This window comes from Pseudopodoces humilis, chromosome 1, assembly GCF_049639895.1.
Source record: "Pseudopodoces humilis isolate 2021_Gansu_Grassland_sample_001 chromosome 1, ASM4963989v1, whole genome shotgun sequence".
NCBI lineage: Eukaryota > Metazoa > Chordata > Aves > Passeriformes > Paridae > Pseudopodoces > Pseudopodoces humilis.
Window position 1 is genome coordinate 105384373 of NC_142200.1, and position 24902 is coordinate 105409274.

Below are 24902 nucleotides of genomic sequence, written 5' to 3' on the forward strand. Positions count from 1 at the left end.
TAGCTGAAGGTGCTATCAAGTACCAGTTCTCCACATTTACAATTTGATAAGCAATCCATCTCAAAGATAGCAGGTGCCGTAGGAACACACCTGAGGTCTCATGGTCCATCTCAAACATGAGGTGTGGTTGTAGAGGAAGGTAATTGAAAGTCAATAAACATAAAAATAAGGACTGTTTCCTCTGCTTTTGCAAATTCTAACATTAGTTGTCTGCATCTGTGTTTTATTCAAACAGGAGAATTAGGTCCTGGGGGCTAATGATATTCCTTCAGGCTTTTCTTTTTATCTTTCCCTTCAGAAGCTGGAGTTCCTTATGGTCCTCTCTTCATTAGCAAACTTCTTCATGCCTCACTCCAGCTTAATTAAAGGTCTGATTTTTTGGCATTAAAGGGACACTATCTACTGGAAAAATCAAACCTGTCTGAAACCCTTGAGCTTTCTGTAGCTACATACAGTGTTTGATGACAGAAGGGAATAGAAAGAAACATTGTTTCTTCAAGAGAAAATTTTTGATTTTTATAAGCATTTTAAAATTTTTGTCAAGTTAATGTGGCCAATTTTTATTGTAAAGATTTAGTAGAAGTATCATGAACTGAACTTTTCCCTTATTCATTGTCATTTTATCCATACGCCTTGATAGCTATCCTTGAAGTATTTTCTTCCCAGCAACTGAAAAATCATGTTGATGATTAGAAGTTTGCAGTGCAAACCTGGAAATTCAGAAACTTATTTTATGGTTTTAGACAGAATTATTGAGCAACGTAAGAGGTCCATATTGAGACAACCGTCATTTAATATCTCCACTAATGATATAAACAAGGGGACTGAGTGCACTCTGAGCAAATGTGCAGATGACACCAAGCTGAGCAATGCAGGGATGCCATCCAGCTGGATCTGGACAAGCTCAAGAAGTGCGCCCATGGGAATCTAGTGAGATTTAATAAGACCAAGTGCAAGGTGCTGCACCTGGGTCAGGACAACCCCTGGTATCAGCACAGGCTGGGGGATGAACAGATGGAGAACAGCCCTGGGGAGAAGGACCTGGAAGTGCTGGTCAATGAGAGGCTGGACATGACCCAGCTGTGTGCACTCCCAGCCCAGAAAGCCAAATGTGTCCTGGGCTGCATCCAGAGCAGCGTGGCCAGCAGGGCCAGGGAGGGGATTCTACCCCTCTGCTCTGCTCTGCTCTGCTGAGACCCCACCTGCAGTGCTGCATCAGCTCTGGGGTCCCAGCACAGGAAGGACATGGACCTGTTGGAGCAAGTCCAGAGGAGACCACTAAGACAGTTAGAGGGATGGGGCACAGCTGTCCTAGTAAAAAAGCTGATAGTGGGGTTTGTTCAGCACGGAGAAGGCTTTACGGCCACCTAATTGCAGCCTTCCAGTACCTGAAGGGAACCTACAAGAAAGATGGAGAGGAACTGTTTACAAGGACATGTAGTGACAGGACAAGGGGGAATGGATTCAAACTAAAAGACGGTAGGTTTAGATTAAACACACGAGGAAGAAAATCATTACTGTGAAGGCACTGGCACAGGTTGCCTAGGAAAGCTGTGGATGCCACATCCTGGGTACTGCTCAAGGCCAGGCTGGATGGGGCTCTGAGCAACCTGGTCCTGCTGCAAGATGGCCCTGCCCTTGGCAAGGGGGACGGAACCAGATGATAACTTTAATATCCTCTCCAACCCAAACTATTCTGTGATTTTGTGATTCTTCGTGATTCTGGTTATCAAATCATTCTGGTTATAAAACAGCATTTCCTGACCTCACAAGGATATCTGGGATAACTACACTGCGGCATTCCCACGCAACGGTGACGGAGACAAGAAACGCACGCAGCAAAGCTTTAATTCCCGTGCTGAGAAGCATTTCAGCTTTTCAGTCGTTGAGACCTTCTTGTCAATGAGCACAGCGACCCACACAGCCAGCGCACACCCACACCTCCTACTGCGGCGGCCGCCCACGGCCACACCCGCGGCGGCCCGGCCACACCCGCCATTGCCGCCCGGCCCAGCCCCGCCCGCCATTGCGGCCTCCCGGCCCGCGGGCGCCCCCCGGTGCCGCTCGGCGGGAGCGGCGGGGGGCGGGCGCAGCGGCGGCGCCGCTTCCGGCCTCCATTTTACGCGGTGGCCGCGGCCGGAGGCCGAGGCGGTGCCGTGGTTGGAAAGGTTCGGCCCGGGCCGGTGCGGTCCAGGTGCCGTGTTGTCCCTTCGCTTCCGCGGGCGCGGGGAACGAAGGTGTGATCCCCTGTGGCTGCGGTTCCCGGAGCGCCAGTACGAGGATGGGCTCCCCCAGCTCCCCCGGGAAGTTCGCCCCCGGCCGCTGAACCCGCCCGGAGCCCCCCAAAGGTTTGAGCGGTGTCGTGTCCCCGGGGAGGAGGAGAGCGGGGCAGGGCCGGCCGGCCCCGCGGGCAGCATGGACCAGAGCGTGGTGGAGCACCCGGTGACCCTCATCATCAAGGCCCCCAACCAGAAATACACCGACCAGACCATCAGCTGCTTTTTGGAGTGGACTGTGGGCAAGCTGAAGTCCCACCTCTCCAAGGTGTACCCCAGTAAGCCGGTGAGTTGTTTGCAGCCCTTTTCCCTCGCCTTGGCGGTAAGGCTGGGCACTGCGGCGACGTGGGGACAGGCGGTCGAGACTTCCCCTAAGCCTTGTCGAGTAAACAAACGAGCTGCCGGAGAGTGACCTGCGTGGAGGCGATGGCCGTCCCTCTGCTTTCAGGGAAGTTGGCGGTGTAACAAATATTAAGCTGCTCTTTTGCATCATGTGAGAAGATCGAAGTGTAGCATCCTGAAAGGCGTTATCGCTAAAGATGCTTACTAATGCTTCGCTTATCTTTTTTAAGGAACTGAGATTTCAGTATCTCAGTTAACTGAATTTGAGACTAATATTTGTAACTCTAAGAGCACTGTCTAAGAGTTCTGTCTGTTCTAAAGTATAAGTGATATGCTTAAGGTTTACACGATCTAGGGAATTCACTAGAGTAGATAAGTGTTTATTATTATTGTATTACTTGAAACTATGTAGTTGAACAGTCTCCAAAATTATTTCCTCTTTGAAAAGCCATTTTTCTTGAGATTGTGCTGAAAATTTTGCTGTCAGGTGTTACACGAATTTGTATGACAGCTGTGACTGTATTTTGAAACTTAATACATATGGCTTTTTTGGTTTTTGAGGGAAATAGACTTTATTTCTAAATTCCTCTTAAGTTCTAAATGTGGCAATTAAAAGGGGCTATGAAAAAAGCAGTAGGCAATAAGTGATAATACTACATATGTGTAGAAAGGCAGTCATGCAGAACGGTATATTTAAAGTTTGTTCTGGACAACTGTATGAGAACTGCAGCAGTGTTTGGGGCCTATAACCAGGCTCTAGAAAACATCAGAAGAAGATAATATTTTAAATAATTTTTCACCTAGTTCAATAGAAGAATTACTGCCGTTGTTGATTTTTTGACAGAGGAAAGCAGAATAATAGCTTTGTCTCAAAAAGGGTTTCTGCCTTTTGGGGAAAGAACAAAAGCAGCCAGCAGCTTGGGCTGTGTCACTGGTACATTGACGTCTGCAAACAGTTGTGAGAGTTTGTGAATATAGTTATTGCTGTGAGTAATTCTCTGCTGAAAGAGCCTATCTGCTGTGAAAAACAAAAATATCACTCCAGCTGATTGCTGCTTCCTCCTCCTCACTAGAATTTCCTCCAGTGACGTGTTTGTGTTTAAACACTAGTTGTCTTACTCATCCTATGAATGATCCTGCTAAATTGAGCTCCTGAAAGGAATGAACCTTAATGAACAAGAGGTTTTCATGTGGCACTGTAGGCTTTAAACAGTAGTATAGTGTTAAATTTCAGTTTCCTGAAACATCTTTCTTCTGTTGCAAATAGATTCCTCACCATGCCTCACAGCATTAAATGACTAGTTCAGCATACCCAAACTTGTTCTGAGTTAAAGAATGAGGAGTTTCTTTAACAAGAATTATTAATTCTCATTCGGTAATTCAAATTTAATTTGGATTTACTGCACTTTCAGTTAAACTAATAACAGAACACAGTATTTTTATTTCATAGGACCTTTCAAATTAAAGTAATAACATGGGAGAGGAGAAAGGTGTTTAATAGGATGGCTCCTACGTATAGTAAAATTAAAAAGTGTATTTTTGGCTTGATATATTTTTGATGTTGAGTGCTACTGCTTTTTTCAAATGTATATAAGTTCTTTTTCTTTTAGGAGCTCCCCTCCCCCTCCCTGTTTTTTTAATTTTTTTTTCCTTTTAAAGCAGATCAGTGTTAAAAACTTGATTTCTCTGTTCACTTAATATGCTAGGTCCTGGAAATAATTTCTATTACAATGCTGTTTTAAGGTGGTGGAACACAGAGACTATACAGGCCTTGCAGTGTTCTTGAAGTTAGGGGTGTAAAGTAGAAATCTGTTGCTGTCACTGCTGTACAAAGTATTTCAAGTTTTCTATGTGACTTGAACCTCATTCTTGCATGTGCATCTGTAAATCAGTCGGTAAACTGATGATAACTGTAAATGTCCTAATTAAATTTACAATTTATTAAGAGTATGTTTTCAGAAAGTGAGGTGGTTAGAATAGGCAAATGAGAAGTTAGGTCTTGAGGCAGTGTTGTTTGGGATTTTTCCAGATTAATTTGTGTAAATTACTTGCCTAAATACATACAAATTTTAAATACAGGCAGATTTAAATTGGTTTAGTTGTTACTAAAGTTGATACATTTTTCAAAGTAAATGCTTGAATAAGCTAAATAGGTTCAGAAGGGTGTTAAATTAGTTTGTGAGTCTTTACTAAGATTCACAGTTGTCAGTAGTTTTGCTCCCTGACTGGACCAGTTTTCACAGACAGTACTGCAGTTACAGTGTCTCTAAATGAAATACTTATGTGTAATAACACAAGACTGTTGTAAAATCAGCCGGTGTGTCTCAGTCTGGCAGATCCTACCTTCAGTGCCTTAACTGCTGCATCGATTATACCCATAAACAGTAATTTAAAACTGCTATTTCTCATTTCCCGCAGTACCTGTCATCTAGCATTTGCCTACAGTTCTAACTAGATGTGGTTGTCTGGATTTTTATTTCCTATGGAAAAATGGGAGAGAGGCTTAGTGAACTGAAATAATACCTGTCTAGTAGCTGCAGCTGTACAGCTCAGAGATTGCCTGTGTTTCTACAGGACATTGCTACACTGTCTTAGGTTTGGTGTTTGGTAATATTCTGGGCACAGATAGTTTGGACTAAAGCATTGCAAAAGAAGTCTTGCATGAAAAATGGAGGAAAAAATTCCAAACCACTATCTCTGGAGTTCTTAGTTTTGAATATATACCTTTTGGATTTTGATCTGCAAACTGTCTCACATCTCACTCTAGGTTCTAGAATATTTTTTTTCTAATGCCATGATTTTTTTTCTTCTTCTGAAAATGGGGCTGCTCTAATTATGTGGTTTGAGGTGTTTTTCCATCACACTTTAGTGTTTCAGCTAGCAGTGAGCATGCTGTTCCTTGAAGCAGGAGGTGTGGTAGTGAAATTTCCTCTGGCAGAGGATGAGTTGAATGCCTTTTCTATTTACTTTGGCGTATGTGTGAACTACTGTGTTTCCACATTTATTACCTCTTTTTCCGTTTGCATAAAAAAAAAAAAGCCCATTTCAGAATTGCAGGCTTTCAACCTGAGAATTGCAAGTGATAATCCTTTAGTTCTCAGGTAGGTGTTTAATTTATGAAGGGAGGAGTATGGGGTTTTAAGGCCTCATCTTCATCACTACAATCTCTGGGTTAATGTGATTAACAGTACTCAACATATGTTTAACCTTTTCTTTTGTGGTTTTGTAGGGAGTTGAAATGCATTACTGAAGGCCGGTAGTCAGCTTTGAGTGGCCCTTTTAATCTTGCCAATTTCAGCTCTGTAAAATACTCGTATTTAAATGTTACTTGTATCTTTGAGAAGATTCTTTAATTAGAGGGGGTGGAAGAGGGACTGGTTCACGAGGTACATTAGAGGACAATTGAAAGTGACCGTATAGAAAGCTCCATTAGGAGTGAGACAGACAAAACAACACTAGTGGTGTGCTGGATGATGATTTAAAGATTTGGAGTTTGAGGGGTTTTTGCTGTTGGGCTTTTCTTGTTTTAAGTGCTTATCGGTTCTTATTAATCTCCAGATAATCTGTCTCTGGACCCAGAAACAAGGATTCTTAAGATTTTTCTTCTGACTGAACTGGTCAAGCTAAAGCAACAAGTTTCCAATTCACAGGAAATGAAAGTTTTCTTTAATTGGGATGCTTAAATTCTGATTTTTCTGGCTTTTCCCAAGTACAAACTGCAAACTTGCATTCTGCTGGTAGCCTGTTCCTGCTTGAAGGGAGCAACAAAATGGTATAGCTCAAAAGAAGTTACTGACAGGAGTCAGGCATTTTTTGTTGCTGTTTTAAATGTTAATAGAAATAGTACAGCATTGTTGTTGAATGTATTGCAGTATTTTATCAATTTGACCTGCAAATAACCAGTTCCCTGTGTTGTGTGACATAAAAATACTGTCCAGTGCCACTAATTAAAAATACAGAAAAGTGAAGAAGAATAGAGAAAATTGCTCTTAAATAGAAGTGGTAAACTGTTCTGCACAGTATGTGGCAGACTATTTTTTAAAAAAATATATATTTAATCATGAATGACTAGTGAATGGCTTTGGGAAAAAAGTTAAAGCTTCAGATTTACTGACTACTTATTAGCATTATTTGCTTTGAGTATCTCTGTTTTGTTCTAATATGACCATTTCTTTTTTGAGGTTAAAAAAACCAAAAATGTTTTGTAACATTTCTGTATTGTGCTAAATTATTTGAGATCTGTAGAAGGCTATTGAAAGTAAAAACTTGTCAAAAACTTCTGTGGAAGCTTTTTCTAATCACAGAGATCTGGGGCTCCGTTGTTTGTTTTAGTATTAGCGTGAACAAGACTGCAGGGTGGGTAGCAGAAGGCTGGGATAGGAAAAGGAGTGGTGTAAGACTTGGTGTTTGCATGATGGGGAAATTCTTCAAATAGTTCATGTTGATAATGCATGTCTGTTCCACTGATGTTAGGCTAGATTTATTCATTTAGCACTTGTTTGTATTTCTTTCTCTTGTTTGACCGAATAAGCTCCTTGTTTTAGCATACTGGACATCTTTCTGTAGATATAGTTTACTTTCCTCAAATAGTTTCCTTTAAAATAATTCTGTTATTTCTGTTGTGTGGAATAGTCCAAAGTTATTATCATATGAACAGTATATCACTTGTTAAAAAAAGAAGTAAAACCTTTGTTTACAATACTAGATTGTTTTAAGCTATGAAACTATAAGAATAGGAAAAAAAAGCTTATCCAGCTTTTTTAAAAAAGGGTTTTTTTTTTAAGGAAGGCTACCTTAAAATAATGCTTTTGCTTCTTCTTGCTTTTTAATGTTTTCCTTCTTGTTTTTTCTAATTATGTTGTTTTTGGTTTTGTGGTTTGTTTGTTTTTGGTTTTTTCTCTGCAGGGGGTTTGAGGTTGGGGGCAAGGACTAATAACAGCAAGTCCTAGTGGAAAAATACTAAAATTTGTGCTCTTCTGTATATTTTAATTGGCATTCCATTGTTCTGCGAACTCTCTTTGCTGCAGCTGCTTTTCCATCTATATTTTCAGAAGATGCCTGGGACCAGGAGCAGAGCAAAGAATAAATCACTAAAAGACAGGAATTTTTGAATGTACTTGAAAGTTTTCTTAACAAGCATTTATCCTTAAATGTTGTTAATTGTTATGGCACTCTTGCTGAGTGCTTAATAATATAATTATTTTTCAGAAGTAATTTGTGAGTTAGACTTTGAAGCCTCTGAAATGTTTTTAATTCTGTCTGTTGGTGATTGGACTTAACATTTGCAGATGAGAAAATTCCTTTTATCTCCAGCTATATACCTGTACAGCAGGAAAAAAAAATAATTTCTTTCTTTGTCCCCATCTCCTAGTCTACAAAGGATCAGAGACTGGTGTATTCTGGCAGACTGCTTCCTGATCATCTGCAGCTGAAAGATGTTCTCAGAAAAGTAAGCTTTATATCAACACTATGCAATATTTGATCAAAGCTCATTTTTGGGAAGTAGGAATTTAGATTTGTTTTGCTTAGCTTCACATTTTCATTGTTGTATTGAGAGAAGTAACCATATAATATTGATATGTTCTGGAAAATATATTTTTAAGTATGCCTTGTGTGTAGGATTATGATGTTTGTGGATTGAAGCATGTTTCCAATTGGTGGGAGACCAAGCAGGCTATGCTAAGTCCCAAGCAAGTGATATGTTGTGTATCATAGAATCATCGTGTTAGGAGGGACCTTATAGATCTTCTAGATTCAACCCTCCTGCTTTGGGCAGGGGCATCTTCCACTAGACCAGGTTGCTTAGAGCTGCAACTTGGCCTTGACTTCTTTGGACAGTTACCACTGTCATATAAATGGAATAATACAATGTATTTGTGTTGATTTGGGACATCTTTTAAATTCTCATAGAGGCTTGAATCCAGAACTTATGTCAATCATGGCACTTGCGTAAGCAGGTAAAGAATAATACATTAATTGTGCAGAACCAGAATTCTCAATTCCTGAACAATTTCCTGGAAAGGCTGTTTGTTGTCTTGGTTTTGATTTGTCAGCTGTTAACCATTCCTGATTATGTTTAAAACTTTGATGGTTCTTGCTCCTTTAATTTCATACTTTTTAAAAATTCTGTTGGTTCCTATTGGAAAAATAATTTTATTAGCTAATTTTGGTTTCTTCAGTCAACATTTAGATCCCAGTTTTGAATATGCATGACATCTCATGCAGGGAATCTTGGAATATATGCAGTTGGTTTTCAAACTGGCTCAAATAGCTTGGATTAATGATACCACCTAGTAGGGACTGTTAAATTAGGAAATTTTTCTTAAAAATGTGTAGAACAAGATATTTAGGGTAGATAATAAAGAACTTTGGTTTCAGTTTTGATGGTGACAGGAAACATGATGCATTATGTTGACCTGTCTAAATTCTTTGTAAACAGCTCAGGATGAAGCAATAGCTGTTATTGGAGAAATGCCTTAGCTCCTTGCACAGTTTTTAATCCTATGAAATAGATGAACTCTATAATACAGTACCTGGTTGTTGGTAAGGATACTTTTTTGTAATGTATTGAAGTAAAAATCAATCTACAGGCTACAAGAGTGGGTGGGTCACATTTTAAAACTTCCTGTGGAGGAAAGTCTCCAAACATGGATGGTGCTTTAGTGAAAGTGGGCAACTGAACTTTAGTATTAAGATGGAAAAACAGATGCAGAGGAGTCTTGAGTATTGCTTCAGCAGATTAACACTGCTGTTCCTTTATAATCTTTATTCTGAAATAGATTTTATTAAATGAGATTAAACTTCTTACCAAAGAAAATGTTTGCAGTTTGTTATGTATAGGTTTAGTAGAAAACTGAAGCTGGACTGTTGCAAACCAGTATGCCGTGTACTGCTCAAATGTTCAAGGAAATGCTTATAGAACTTACTCAAAGTTTAGCTTTGCTTGCTAAGGACAAAATGGAGTCTAAATTCCTTAAATTCACTTGGCCTACTTGCAGCATACTTGTTTTAGAAAACAAGATTTCAAGCTTTGTTTGTGTGCTAGAGGAGAAACTTTGTAACTAGTGTCTTTCTTCGCCATAGAGGGGCTGTGCTTGACTTTAAGGCATTGGCATAATGCTTTAAAGTCATAATGGCAGTTATAGGCCTCAGGTGTAGTTAAAGAAATTTAGTGAATTTGAAAACACACCTGTCTTAAGCACAAAGTTAGAAATTCATGTTGGAAGAAGAGGAGTTTTTGTACTAAAGCTTCTGAGAGCTTTTGGGAAAAATGTATAAACTTGATTAAACTTAAATTCAGTCTCATTCTCTGCCAAAATATTCCTACTTGATTATTTATAAGTTCCTAATATTATCTCAGAACTTACTAAATCACTCAGTCTAGCTTTGTGATACTTGCTTCTTGGCACTGACCAGTGTCATTTCACTGATACAAAATGCCTTGAGGCTGGAAGTTGTGGCACTCTTATAGCACAGTGATGTCCAACACATTACTTATGAATAGAAGTATGTTACAATAAACTGTCACGTTTAATAAAGCTGTATGCTGTAGGCTTACCAGTGGTATGTCTAGCTTCCCTTGCCTTTCCCAGGGGCATAAATTATTATCTAGGAAGAGGGTGATTAGTTAGGTTAAAGGCTTTTGACACGGTCAAAGTGCTGTTCACCTGTGTTCAGTGCTTTCTGACTCTTCCTATTGCTGGCTGGTAAGAAATTACACTTAATTGTAGCAGTGAGGCTGTGCTTGGGGTTAGGGGCCAGTACACGGGGAGGAGTTTAAATAACTGGGTGTGCATTGGCTATGCTGGTAGTAATGCACAGTGGCATATAAAAGCATTTGTCTAGTTTTCTCCATTCCTAGAAATCAAAACCATGAAAATGGGAAAATGGCTGTTATAGCACGTTTATATATAGTTTAAAAAAAACCCTCCAAATGCAGATTTTCTGAATGTCATCTCATTAAAAATGGCAGCTTGCCTGCACCATGCTGATTTCAGAAGAGGATAGAGGGGTGTTTTTGTTGCTCCTCTTGTTTAAAATTTAGTTACTGAGGAAGCTGCAGTGTGCAATTTAAACATGCAGCCAACAGCTGTTGTGTTGCTATGGCCATGTAAGGGTGTTTTTTAATTTGGTACAGTGAAATAGCTACAGGTTGAAGTTACGGCCTCCAGATTGGGGGTGAGCGTGTTCCTGCAGAATTGGTATGGCCTTGCTAATGGGTTCAAGTGGTGGCATGCATCTGCTTCCTCACTTTCAAATACTTAGGAATACTCAAGCCCCACCTAGCACTTTGAATACCATTTCCTGAGCATGGAATATCTGCAGAGGCCCATCAGTTGCCTGTCTGCAGGTTAGGCTTGAGCAAACCTTAAACAGGAGCAAAGTGAATGCAATGCCTGGCACATTGTTCACATCTTAGTCTGCTTGTGGAATTCCAGCACCTAACTTTTTCATGTACCCTGATGTCTCCACGCAATAACACTCTTCATAGATCTCAGTGTAAGTGTAAAACATTCTTAAGTTTAGGTAAACTGAGCCCGGTAAAAGGTGTGAGATTTTTCCTAAATAAAAGTCAAAGCTTGTGGTACGCTTCCTCATGCTTTTCCTAGGGTTCTTCCATTGGTTCTACTATACTGCAGTTTTAGGAAAACCAGGGATAAAGTCCATGTTTCATATGTGATTTTGGGCAGCTTCTAAGAAGACATTACTTGTGAAATAGTAGGATTCTCTTGTGCTACACTCAAGTGTTGCTTTATGGTCTGTTTTGTATAATGTTTCTCTAGTGTTTACAACTCTGAATTTTTAAAGACCATTTTTTACTTGTAAGTTTCTCCAATTTTGTTGCTTTAGCTCTTGAATTTCTTTAATTTTTAGCAAGATGAATATCATATGGTTCACCTGGTATGTACATCTCGGACACCTCCAAGTTCACCAAAACCCAGCACCAGTAGAGAAGGTCATGGAGCGTCAACCTCCAGCATTAACTCAGTGAGTTTTTTCTTACACAGGACTCAAATTCCTTTTATGCTAAGGAAACTTGCCATTAATTTCTCCTGTAACATTTTATATTTGTCTGTGAAATGGTGTGTTGAAAGTAGAGCATACCATAGGAATTTGTACAATTAGACTTGATTATCTAAGGATGTATTTTTATTTAAACAAAGATGACCTTTTTTCAAATTGTAATAGTTATGTTTATTTGATGATAAAGCACTATTTTTCTAAGCAATTTAACACTGTATCAAAAAGTACACTTTCCTTTCTCTCCATATCCTTGTATCTTTGGCAGAAATCACACAGTGTATTCAGAATTTTAGAAAAACTAAGTTTAGATTTGTTTTGTGAAAATTTAAGAGAGACCAGTCAAAATATTGCCATTGTCATGAGATAAAGGTGGAACTTAGCCAGTTTTTTTTCTGTTTGACAAGAATTGGCCAGAATTTATGTATGAACTTCAAGCTAGTCATAGCATCTGCAAGACAGTCAAAAGTAGAAGTGTTCTTAACACTTCCATTAGTCCAATTGTTTAGAGAATATGTTTGTTTATGGTGTTTTGAGCCTTCCCCTCTTCATACCCTCCAAAATGATGGTCTTTGGTTGTATTGTGTTTTAAAAGCAGTTATGATTTCTGTTGAGAACTTCATAGTTCTTGGCTTTTTCCAGAATTGGCACTATCACTAAGCAACCCTTGAAGGTTAATCAGAAAGGGATACATGCAGTGCCACTGTAGCATCTTTTTCATGTAGGTACTTTTTCTTGTATGCTACTTTTTTCATGTAGGTACTTTCCATCTGAGGGGCATGGATTGTCAGCATATGGGAAATGCCCTTGGAAGCTGTCTTCATTCTGCTGTTGATAGGGCCGGTGTCAGGCTGCTGTGTGACAGTCAGAAACATGAGCTGTTTAAGCAATGGGAGAGAGGGGACTGTGGCTACAATATCTTTTCAAGGACTGTATTTATATCTCTGTTTACAGGCAGGACACAATGTTGGCACTGTATTTTATTGCTGTGTACATCAGTTATAAATGTTGTATTTGAATGACTATTAATGACTGCTTAAAGCGGGCAGTATGCAAAGTGCTAAGTTTATAATACTTTGGAGAAAACAGCCTAAACCCAAAGTTTGAATAGTCTTTATCCTTCTATTTGTTCTCCTCCCCACCCTGACTGTATAGTGGTAAATTTTTCTTGTTTTCTTTGTAGGGCAAATGTGATATAGATGTCTTAAGTAGTTGCACCTTCTCACTTCCTGAGTTGTCAAAGTTAGAGGATTTTCTACTGAGTAAACACTACAGTAATTCTTAGCAACAGGATTTGGGGATTTATTAAAACGGAAATAATGCATCTCAATGACCCCATTGTAATCTTGTTATGGTGACAGTTTAGAAGCCAGGTATCAGAGGTCTGACACTAGCTTCAGGTGTGTTCCTTGGAGCCTAGCTGTTCCTAGGAGTTCCTAGCTGTTTCCCTATTCCCACTGATAGCCCCCTTCCAGCGGTGACTGCAGCAATTTGGACTGGGCAGCTGGCACGGTGAAGAGGATGAAGAGTAAAAGGGGTAACTAAAGATAAGGATAGGGAAATAGCGTTTTAAGCCAGTATCTCTGAAGACAGTCATATCCTGAAGCTGTAGTTACTTCTGTTAACAATAGCCACTAGGATTTTTGTTCCTGCTAAATATTCTTTCAATTAAGTTTTAGTTTGCTTCAGCTTTTTGAAGCTATGATTAACAGTGACTTGTGGTTTTCTCAGGAAACTATCAAATGTTGAGTCTTTCTGAAAAATTCTGGTTTTTTTCCCCTCTTGCACCTGAGTGCAATTTTGAACTTCTGTTTTTACTAAGGCTTGCCAGAACCAATAAAACCACAGAAGACTTACCCAGTGTTCACATTCTTAATAAAACTTGTGACAAAACATTAAAGCAAGTAGTTTTTTTGAGACATAGTAGTAAATCTTATAACTGTGGCAAAAGATCCACAACCTTGATTTTATTTATTTTTTAGAATTTAGACCGTTCTGGATCAACTGCTGCCTCGTCCACAAACCAAGAAGCTGCTTCTACATCTTTGAACACTAGTGCAGATGGAGTGAGACATCGTAATCTTCCACAAGCACATAGCAATCCCACGCCAAGCCACCAGTTCCCTTATTTAATGCAAGGGTAAGTGAGACTGCAGCAATCCCCACTCCTTCATGCTCTTTGAAATGCTTTAAATGTTCGGTTGTAATTACGTTTCTTTCACAGTCTGGAAAATTATTTGGCTAGTTCGTCTTGAAGCATAAGTCACATTAGAAAAGTTTCCACATGAAAATTAGGGTTTTCAGCTAGGAATCAGTCAAAGAGGAAGTGCTCTTGGTGCTCCCCTTCAGGTTGTTTTTTTTATACTTTTCTTTATGCTTTCTGCCCTCAATTTTCTTGGACAAGTGCAGCTTTAGTATGTCTAGTGGATGTAGTTAGTAATGTAACTGATAGAATTATTACTTCTGGTTGTCTTTTCTGTCCTTTATTTTGTCAACACTAAATTATTAGTAGAATATGATGGTTTCTAGTTTCTGACACACACGAGATTTAGTTCTTCATTTCTCCATATTGGATTCAACTGTAGAAATGATATGCAGATATTTAGAGTATGTGTAGTGCTTGTGTATCTACAACAGAATGAAACTATCTACCAATGATAGTTCTGAAGTGATAGCTGTCATTTCCTCAGGGAGCACTTTTAAGTTTCCTTTCTGGCAAGGTGTTCTCCCAGTACTGTATAGATTCTAGAAATCTACTTTGGAGAATGTTGAAACAAAAAACCCTAAAATAAGAATGTGCTAACAGTGACATTGCTTCTGTTGCTGGAAAGAAAACAGATGCCAAGAGCTGTTGAAAGTTTACTTACTTTGTTTAATTTACATGCTCTCATTAGAGTTAATTAAGACTTTACTACTCTTGCTAGTTTTCATCTTGAATTTGTTAGTTTTTTTTATTATCTGAAATGTACTGTCTGCTGAGAAGAGATGGCCTTTAGAGTGGGTGGAGATTTATGTTATTCTGACCAAATGCATCTTCACAGAAGTGGTCATACTTGCCTTTCAGATAAAGCTAGGTGACAGCAGGTTGACTGTCAAGACTGCTATTGGTTTAATATAAATTAATTCTAAAAGTAGTTTATTATCTGTTGTGTAAATGACTAATCTGTATTTTAAGTAGCTTTTCACACAGACATATTTTGAGTTTTTGTCAAGTGTGGTGGACTGAATAGGCTGTGGACTTTGGAAAGGCAGCAGAACCATTTTTTATGGTTTCATTCTTTGAGCTGAATGAATTTGTGTCAGTTTGGGAGACATTGCTGTCTTGGAAAGAAAATATAACTTAAATTAAAAATACTAAGTCCATGCTTTGCTATGTCTAGCATGTAATGGAGATTGAGAGGGGTGGATTAATAGACTGAAAAAGGTGCTGAGGAAGTGCTGTACCTATTTCAGGGGTTTCAGTCCTACTCGGATGATTTCTAACTTTGTTACCTGGAATAGTGTAGTGCTTGTGACTGTGGTGCATTAGCAGTGCACCCAAATCACTTATTTCAATTTTGTGTAATCCAAAAGGAAACCAGATGGTAATCCAAAAGCATTCTGTGGTGCAAACAGAACTGTAGTAAGCGCAATGACTGGAGGTTTCCAGAAGTGCATTCCTAATCTTAACAGAAATGCCAAAATAAACAAACCCTAAATAATCCTAGGCCTTTTTAAAAAAAAAGTCTTTTAATGGAATGCTGTCAGAACTTGAAGTAGATCTTTGTAGACTGCTGGGTATTGGCTCTGCTCAGCTCCAAATCATCTGTGCCCAGTGCATGCTGGAGTCTGCTTGCTTCCTTAAAAACCCTTTTTAAAGCTTCAATAATCTTTTCAGATGCATCTGCTTGTATTCCAGCAGTAAGAAATGCCCTCTTTTTTTTAGCTGTCTCTTAAAAATCACTTTGGGATCTAGCTTTAATGTAATTTATTCGCAGATCAAGACTTGTTAGGAGCATGAAGATTCGTAGCTGAAACTGGTGTTATTTTTCTTTTATTTCTTTTATTTTCATGACCAAACAATTTTTATTCTAGCTGCATGATGAACTGTAGGCACTGCTGATGGGGAAAGATCTCCAGGTGTTTGAAAATTTATGTAAGGGTCAGTTTCCTTGGGCATTTTGCAGTACTTGATTGATTTGTACAAATAAGTAATGTGAATGTTAAATGATTAAATTACAGTTTCAATGTTTTTTCAGCTCCTGGCTTAAAGTTGCAGTGTGAGAGTTGAACATACTTTGGGAAAACAGCATTTAGTTCAGATTGTTGAAGTATTGCAGGGAAAAAAAACCAAAACTTTCTGTTGCTTTTAAACTTCTGCAAATGTTGTTTTCAAAAGATCTAAACTTGTGGTGGGACTGGGCAAGTAGCTTATGTATGTATCAAGTTAGCCTTTAGCTGTGGGGAGCGAGCACAGCATTGTCGGCTCCTGTGGCCTTTGATGGGGATCAGGACCTGTGCTGTGCTGCATGGGCAGAAACAGAACACACGGGCTCAGCCCTGACAGGGCTCGCATTTCAGACTGGAGACCACTTGGAAGCAGTAAGCAGACAAGAGACATCAAGGCAGTGAAATCATTTGTCAAGTGTGGGTGGCCCGTCTAGTGAAATGTTTTCATATTGTGCACACAGTAATGTTTGAAAGCAAATGACATACTGAGAGCATGCAGTATATCCTAGCACATAAATACCTTGCTGCATCAGTTATCTTTGCTCACTATATTTTCTTCTAAGTAGCAAATAACATAGTGGAGGAAACTGAAATATCACCTGAAGTTGATGTCCCAAGCTGTTAAGTCTAAATAAAAAGTCTTGTTTTTTCTCAAGTGGTGAGCAGTATCTTCATGATAACCTTACTTTAAAATTCAGTGCTGGTTAGTTCATTTGGGTGTCTTCTGTAGACCAAAATAAGTAATTTTGAGCTTTTTAGCCATCCTGAGGAGCACTGTGTGTCTTTTCAGAATATTCTGAAGCTACTTCTACCATTTGAACTGTTCTCTGGCTTATTCAACTGTTCTTCTATTGTCTGCTCTGCTTTGTTCTACAGTCTTGGAATGTCTGTACAGATACTATTTGCTTTGTCCTTATGCTGTTGCTGCATTCTTTTGAAATACTCTGCTTCCTACCTTTTTCTCCTTTGTTTGGAAAAGGATGAGGAGAAAGTATTGTGCTACTTTACTTTTTCCTTGAGCAGCAAGCTGCCTTGCTTTGCTGAGAAGATCCTCTTCCTTTGGGGAGCTTCTTCTGACTGAAATACAGTTGTTGCAGTGTAAAAAGTTGTTTCTGAATTTCACAAGCTAATTTAATACCATGGCAACTGTAATAGCTGTATAATTGACAACATCTGCCTCATTTTGATTTTTGGTGAGCAAACAAAATGCTGCTGTACTAGTTGGCATTCTAAGCCAGAAGCCAGTTGTAAGCCAGTCTCTACTTCTGCTCAATTAATGGGATCAGGTCTTGAAAAATGAAGTCTTGCTTCTCAAACAGTTATGCCTTCTAGAAAAGCTGTTGGGGAAAAAAAGATGAAAAACCTACCGCAATATTTGGGTGTGAAAGAAATAATGTGGAAGAAAAGAACATGACATAACTTCTGTGGTTTGAGTTGAGTTGGCTACTTCATCTGCTGTTAGGCTTTAAGACATCAAGAAAGCAGGTTTTGAAAGAGTTTGAAAGAAAGGTGAGGCTCAAATATGATATTTTTAAAAGATACATCTGTGAGGGCAAGCTGTTAGGTATTGAGGCCTCAACCTTTCTTGAGGTCAACATAGCAGTTACAAGGAAGAACCCTAAAATCTGTATCTGATGAGAAAAGGAAGTGGCAAATTCCTTTAGAACTCACTCGGGCAAGTTGAGTAGCACTGCTTTTTGGTGACTGAGGAGTAATCCTGCTTGTTCAGAAACTCATCTGATACTCTACCTGCTTGAAAGTGAGACACTGCTCATTGGTTTGTCTCAGCACAGTACTTAATGATACTCAGGTAGAATATTTAAATCATCTTTACATTTCAAGGTCAAATATTTTGTGAATTTTGGAGGAGTCTTATCTCTCCAAGTGTTTGACAGTTCCAGGGATAGAAAAACACATTCTTATAGCTTGCAACTGTAAATCATGATTAATGTTTTTCAACAGTGGCTTCATGGCATTGCTGTTTCAACATGCTAATAATGCATAAGTAAATAGCATCAGCAGGGCTGCTAGTTAACCCTTTCAATTTTTAAAATAAACCTTCAATAATGCCTGTGACTATCTCAGTTTGTGTTTGGTATCAGGAAAGTACTTTTGTACTTTTTCTTTCTTTTTTTCTTTTTTTTTTCTTTTTTTTCCCCCAAAAAATGTTGTCAAAACAGATTATGGCTAAACGCAAGCAAAACCGTTCTAGCAGAGGTCATGGAGTTGCATGGCAGGTACTTGTACAGAATTGCAGTGAAATATGTATTCATGTGTAACACAGAAAAAAGATTTTAATGTCTTCCTCCCATCTTTCTTTCTGGGCATGTCGTGTATATCTGAATGCCTGGTAAGACTAATGAAATCTCTTGGTGATATCTTTGCAGGGAGTGCCTTACTTAGGGAACAGGTGTAGTCTGCAGTACAATTACAGCAGTCTCAGCTTTTGCTACCTGCAGTCTGAATAAACTTTTCTTCATGCTTTATACTCTCATGCTGTCCTGAAAGATGTCCTGATTTACTACAGTTCACTACATCAAAATCTTTTGGGAAAGAGTTGGAAATCTTGCCAAAACATGCTATATGCTCTAGGAGGTAAGAGAGGATAAGAAGTCTAATAGCAGACAAAACCAAACATAAAACTTAACTACAGGAGTTTTCCCTCTTTTGCATGTGAATCAGAGTTAAAAGCCCATAGGGAGGAGAATCACATATGCTCAAAAATTGAAGGGGGGTAGTAAATCCTTTACAATGTTCTTAGTTGCCATCTTCAGAAGCTGTATCTGAAAGATAAGTTTGTTGTCTTTGCTTATGATATTTCTTCATGTCTCTGATCACAGTGATATTTAAGTATTGCTTCTAAAAGAATACTATAGAAGATAGTAAGTTTTCCCTTTAGAGCTCCTGTAGACCTTTAAGGATGATCTCTGAACTTAAAAGGAATTGTATGGAAGAATTTCTGTAGTTAGCATAGTCTTGAAAAATTTTCAGCATTGTTTTGTCCCAGAGATGCAGCTAGTGACATACTAAGTACAAAGCCAAATATTCTTTCTAGAGAAATAACTTTGCTTGTTAATTTCTTTTATCAAAATATAGTGCTTTTTTGGAATGGGTTGAATGATCTCACTATATGTTATTTCAAAGTGTTATTTTAGGGGTGCAAATGAGAAGAGAAATGCTACTTTAATTGTTTTTTAATACTAGCACGCTTTTTAAATGTCACAGTTCAGAGCTGAATATTTTTCTTTAAATCATGTTCTAGCAATATAGGCAACCAGTTTCCAGGCCAAGGTGTTCCTGCTGGATTTTCTATGTATCCTGCATTCAGTCCCTTACAGATGATATGGTGGCAACAGATGTATGTACGTCAGTACTACATGCAATAGTAAGTTTGCATTATCTTACTTTTGAGCTATACTAGTGAAAAGAATATATTAAATGTTTTTTGTCAGGATCAAAATGTCTGTGTTTATTTTGTCTAGCTCTGTTTTATACCTAGTTTTGTCCAGTAAATTATGAAAGCCAGTCTTGGATTAGAATTAAATTAATGTCTTAGTAAATAAAAATCTAAGGGAAAATGTGGTTTGTTTTGACATGTATTACATCTGGAACTGTAGCAAAGAAGACAGGCTTAGTAATTATGGTGCATGTTTTTTGACAAACCAGGTTTATGTTTAAATTTTTAGCCAAGCTGCTGTTTCAGCCCAAGTGACTTCCAGCACTGAGCCAGCGAGATCTGCAGTTGCCCAGGCTGTAAATTCAGAACATGCTCCTGCAAATGAGCCTGCAGCAGTGCCAAATGTAGCTGTCCAGGAGAACAGGCCTGTAAACCAAAATGTTCAGATGAATGCACAGGGTGGTCCAGTAGTGAATGAAGAGGACTTCAACCGGGACTGGCTGGACTGGATGTACACATTCTCTAGAGCAGCAATTCTTCTGAGCATTGTATACTTCTATTCTTCTTTCAGTCGGTTTGTCATGGTAATGGGAGCCATGCTGCTGGTTTATTTGTGAGTACAACAGTTGAGTATAGCTGCAGAGCTGAGATGTGGAGTATGGTGCTAATATTCATTCCATTTAAAATTAAAAATTATCCACATGCAAATATTTACACAGTGCTCCTTTACAGTAGGGTGTGTCTGTTAAAAAAAGTAAATTTAAACAGGTACAGAAACTGATGTGAAGAAAGAAATGATTCTCAAAATATTTTTACAGTAAGTTGGATACCTCTTATACCTGAAACACAATGTTCTCATATTGGTGATATTAATAGATCAGTGTTGTTGAAATGTAGCATTTTGGGATGAAAATTTAAAAACGTCTAAATTTAGACATCTATAAAAATAATAAATAATTATATAAAAATAAACGTTAAATTTTAAAAATTTAAAAAGCCGGGGTGACGGGAGGGAAGCTCATATAGGTCAAGCATAAACTTGCATAAACCTAAACTTACTGCTTGGATGTGAAAGTGCAAAGCTCATGTATATTTCCAAAATAAATTATGGGTTGTGTGTAGTAAATTTTGTTGGGCAGAGTTAAGGTAGTGGTAGTAATAATGGTGGGGTACTAGATCTGGTAGATTTAAAGAGATGTAAAAATTTTTTAACTGCACATCATAAACACCTAGGCACATTCTGTGTTTAGCTGAGAAATACCAGTACTGTTGTCATCACTTCCTCTTGCATATGAAGATACCTTAATGCTGTAAAAAGAAGTGGAAAACAGCAGTAATGCTTGATATTTTAGACTGATGCTGTGCACTCTGAGTTTCCTTACACTGTAGTCTCAGTCCTAACTAGGACTGTTCTTTCATAGAGGTAGGGTATCTGAAATCAGAATATAGATGCTTAGAAATATAGGAGAGGCTTATTTTATTTACAGTGGTAATGTGGTTCAAGCATTAGCTGAAGTTTAAATTCATTTTTTTCCAGGGAAAATTAAATTTAAACTAAGAAAATTAAGGCTGGCTTTGAAAACTTAATTAACTTCAGTACTTAAAAATGGGGAGGAGACCCATAAAAAGTATTCTACATTTTGAATCACCTAATCATGGTATATTATTCCTCTTCTGGAACTGAGGGCTATGAACAGCAAGACCTTAACACAGACATTGAAGAATAACCATTCAGTCTAGAAGGATGAATTACAGAAAAATAGATGTAACTTCATTCATTTGAAAGTACTTACAGAATTTGCTGCAGTGGCTAGCTGTAGAAAAAAAATATTTTTGTTCCTTTCAAAAGAGAGTTTTTCAACTGTTCCACTTTCTTACATAGACACCAAGCTGGATGGTTTCCCTTTAGGCAAGAGGGAGGCCAACAACAGGCAGCCAATAATGCAGAAGTGAACCGTGATGGGCAACATGCAAATAATCCTGATCTTGAAGAGATGGTGAGTAAGGGCAGACATGTCTTTTGAGACTCCTCTGTATTGTAAAGTATTCTGTAGTGCCTGGACAGAAAGTCAACTTTTGTGGAATAGAGTTGGTTTAACCATAAAGCTTTCAGCATTGTCCTCAGGTTGTGCCTGCTGCTTAAGCTCTGTATTTCTCCAGTCTGACGGTTACTGATTGTCTCTACTTCAGTCACAGACTTTCTTCATGCTAGTTACTTCAGGAAGTTATTCTGAGAGAAATCACTTAATGTAGGAAGATACTGCTGGTTACCTTATGTCAGAATTCTGAAAAGAAGCAGTTGAATTGCTTCAATTTCTGTTTTTAAAGGAGCGACTTATGGATGATGGGATTGATGAAGACAACGGAGAAGATGCTGGTGAAGATGGCAATACAGAGCAGCAGCCTGGATTCATGGCTTCTGCTTGGTCCTTTATCACAACGTTCTTCACATCACTGATCCCTGAAGGGCCTCCACAGGTTGGCAATTAAAGTGGAAAAGGAACTGTGTCAGGCAGCTCAGTAGCCATACATAGAAGTGGAGCAGATCCTAGAGAGTGTTCTAAATACAGTGCAATTTCTGAAAATTTATAATGTTTTCTTTTTGATCATGGTGTACAAAACTGTGTATTTTTTTTCTTTTGGCTTTCTCATGCATTGAATATTTTAAGCACAAGTGGACTACTAAATGCTTTCTTTAAGATTCTTCTTTTTCTGAAGAATAAAATGTAAAGATATTTGTCTTCCATGTTTTGTTTTAATTTCAAATGTGTGTTACACTGAGGCAAAGAGCTTGTATGTAATCTGCACCATTACCTCTTTAAAGAGCTGTTAAGACTATGAATGTTGACAGACCTTTCCAAATGCTCTCTATTTATCTGAATAATGTATCTTGTGTTAGTTTGATACAGGCTATGAATTCTCACACGGGATTTGAAACTTAAATAATTCCTGAGAGAATGCAGTAAACACAAGGGTTACTTGTTAATGGCATGTTGTCTTCATGTCAGAAAATAGTCGTTTAAAAAGCTGAGAGCATTTTCTTGAGACTGTACTGATGTGCATTAAAGTTGGAGGTATTTGACAGCTCTTCAAAGACAATTGGCAGTGATGGGATAAACCTTAAATGTTTGATACATACAGTACTTTTTAAGGAAAATATAGCTGCGCTGGGGCAAAATATGTATACTAGGTTTTTTAATAAAACTGTTATGGTAACTCTTTTGGATGTTTATATGCCTATTTGAATGCAAATGGCTAAATTGTGCCTCATTAAGGATGAGGATATGATTAATTTGAGAGTGTAATAAAGTTATCATGGTGGCATTACTGGCATTGACCGAAGCGATGTGTTTGTAGCAGCATCTATACAGTTACAAGTATGATCTCAACAGCTGACTTATCTGTATTCTTTAACTTTATTAACCTAATTAAAACTAAGAAAAAAAAAAAGGTACATGAGAGAGTAGCACAGTGCTATGTCAGGTTATTGGTTGCTTTCTTTAGATTTTAATCGTAGTCAAGAAGGTACATTTGGTTTTGTTCTTAATTCTGAAATACCATATGCTTTTTAACTTCAAAATATCTGCAAAGATTGTTGCACTACTACCAAAGGAAAGCTTATTTGACTTCTAAGTACAGGGCAAAACTCAAATATTCGGAATGAGTGATAAATAGGGATTTATTTTTTGCTTGTTTATGTTAAACAACTAAGTAGCAAGGCTTTAAACTGAAAGAAAACCTTTTAATTTTTTACAAGTTTGTCAGGAGAAATAGAAATGTAAGTCTTAAAAAAGCATCAATTATTTTATTTGCTATATAGGTAGCAATGGTGAATAAGTCATGTTTAGTTACAATCTTTTCTTCCTATTTTTATTATAGAAAGCTACTCTCAGTTTTGGTTCTCTACTACACATACAATAAATGTGTACACCTTGTCCATGAAATGTAACCTTTTTAGTTTGGCAGATGGATCTAACTTGACTACTATTTAAGGGCTGCTACAAAAATGTACATTTTTAAAGGAGTGTCACAAGTGGCATGGCAGTCTTGGATGTCATAGGCCTTATTTCTGGAATACATTGAAGAAGCTTTATCTGTTTGACCTGTGTGTTCTCCTTCTCACTTTTACCGAAGTTTTTCTTTTACCATTTTTATTTTTGTCCTTATTTAGCATACCTGTGCAGTTATGACCTGTCAGTATCCAGCTATCAACAGCCATTTGTTGCTTCTTAGCAATGTTGTTCAGGTTGGTTTGTTTTCCATGTTGTAGGAAGCAGTTGGTGGCAGCTCTCTGCTGTTAGCAGACTAGATTAAGAAAGCTGCTCTTATGCTGTTAGCCCTGGTTTGGTTAAAAGGTGTAGAATTGTCTCTGCTGGTTTGTATTCAGACAAGGATAAACTTGAAAGGTTTCACAAGTCTGAAATAGTGAAATGGGAAATTCTGGCAGTTGGTTGGATGTTGAGGGAGATGTTCTGAAAGCTTTAATCAGAACACGGAGCTGGAGTGATGTGTCACAGAGGCCACACTTCCACGAGATCATTTTAAGGTCATAGAATCTCCCAGCATCCACAACTTACCAAGATGCAAGAAAGGAGAAGCAAAAATATGGTTACTGAGGAAAGTGAATGGGAAATTACAATGTGATAGGAGACATTACCAAAGAGTTGGAGGCAGAAGAAAGCTACTGGTAGAAGCAAAAATAAGGTTGTGATCATGAGTGAATACAAAACAAGCATTGAAATGCAGATTGAGGTAAAAAAGGTGCACTTTTTAGAAAAGGACAGAACTTCTTGAAAATTAATGAGGTCTTTGTTGCATATGTTTCTGAGTGACTTGGGTAAAGAATTGAACAGCATATGAAGTATAACAGGTGATGATGGGAGAGAAATCAAAACACTAGGAAAATAGTTGCTTTTTCTTAGTATATCCTATTAGTATATAACAGTAGGAACTGTTCAATAGCATAAACCAAAACACAGTTATGTATTACATGGTTCTAGGCAAAGCCAGACGCAGAACTGTAGTAAATCTGTAGCATGAAGTGTGGCAAAAGACATGAGGATTGAATCGCCATCGGATGTGTCCCAACTGACCTGTACATTACCCGCTTTTACAACTTTGAATGTAGGAAAAGGGATTAAAATTCTTTCCTTTACCTTTCAGGAGGACCTGAAATGACAGATGCATTTATATTATTCTAAATGTAGGTTAACAGCGACTCTATGGCAGCATGTGCAATAACTTCATGATGTGTTGATGTAAGAGACACTCATATCAGAAACAGACACAAGTGAGGTATATTCCATCCATAGTACTTCCGCTGTGAAGATACAGATTAGATCAGCAGTGCTGGTGGAGCAGATGTATGAAAAGAGCAACAGACAGTTACTCCTTAGCATGATTTCTTAATACTGTGCTTTGAAAAACACTTTGCAACTCCTATGTATCCATAAATATACATACATTGACTTCTAAATCCCAGTTCACATTGAGTTTATCAGTGCCACTGTTTGCCTAACATGTTGTCCTGGTTTAAGCCCAACTGGTAACTATGTACCATGTAGCTGCTTGTTCCCTTCCCTCTTCCTCCCCTCCCTCATGGAATAGAGAGGAGAATCAGGAAAAAAAGTAAAACTCATGGGGTGAGATAAGAACAT

At 38.2% G+C, this 24902-nt stretch overlaps 1 protein-coding gene across 3 annotated transcripts; it reads left to right on the plus strand.

Moving 5' to 3' along the window:
• The first annotated feature begins 2102 nt into the window (after window positions 1–2102).
• Window positions 2103–22468, plus strand: HERPUD2 (HERPUD family member 2). 3 transcript variants are annotated; one of them, XM_088057368.1, is made up of 9 exons: window positions 2103–2562; window positions 7990–8067; window positions 11493–11606; window positions 13622–13779; window positions 18357–18443; window positions 19111–19233; window positions 19535–19858; window positions 21128–21242; window positions 21574–22468. In XM_088057368.1, the coding sequence occupies exons 1-9, from the start codon at window positions 2416–2418 to the stop codon at window positions 21733–21735; spliced, it is 1308 nt and encodes a 435-aa protein (XP_087913494.1). In that variant the 5' UTR covers window positions 2103–2415; the 3' UTR covers window positions 21736–22468. The 3 variants fall into 3 exon arrangements, with proteins under 3 accessions (XP_087913494.1, XP_005519112.1, XP_014104165.1); XM_005519055.3 differs by lacking the exon at window positions 18357–18443; XM_014248690.2 differs by lacking the exon at window positions 18357–18443 and having other exon boundaries at window positions 21155–21242.
• The last annotated feature ends 2434 nt before the right edge of the window (window positions 22469–24902 follow it).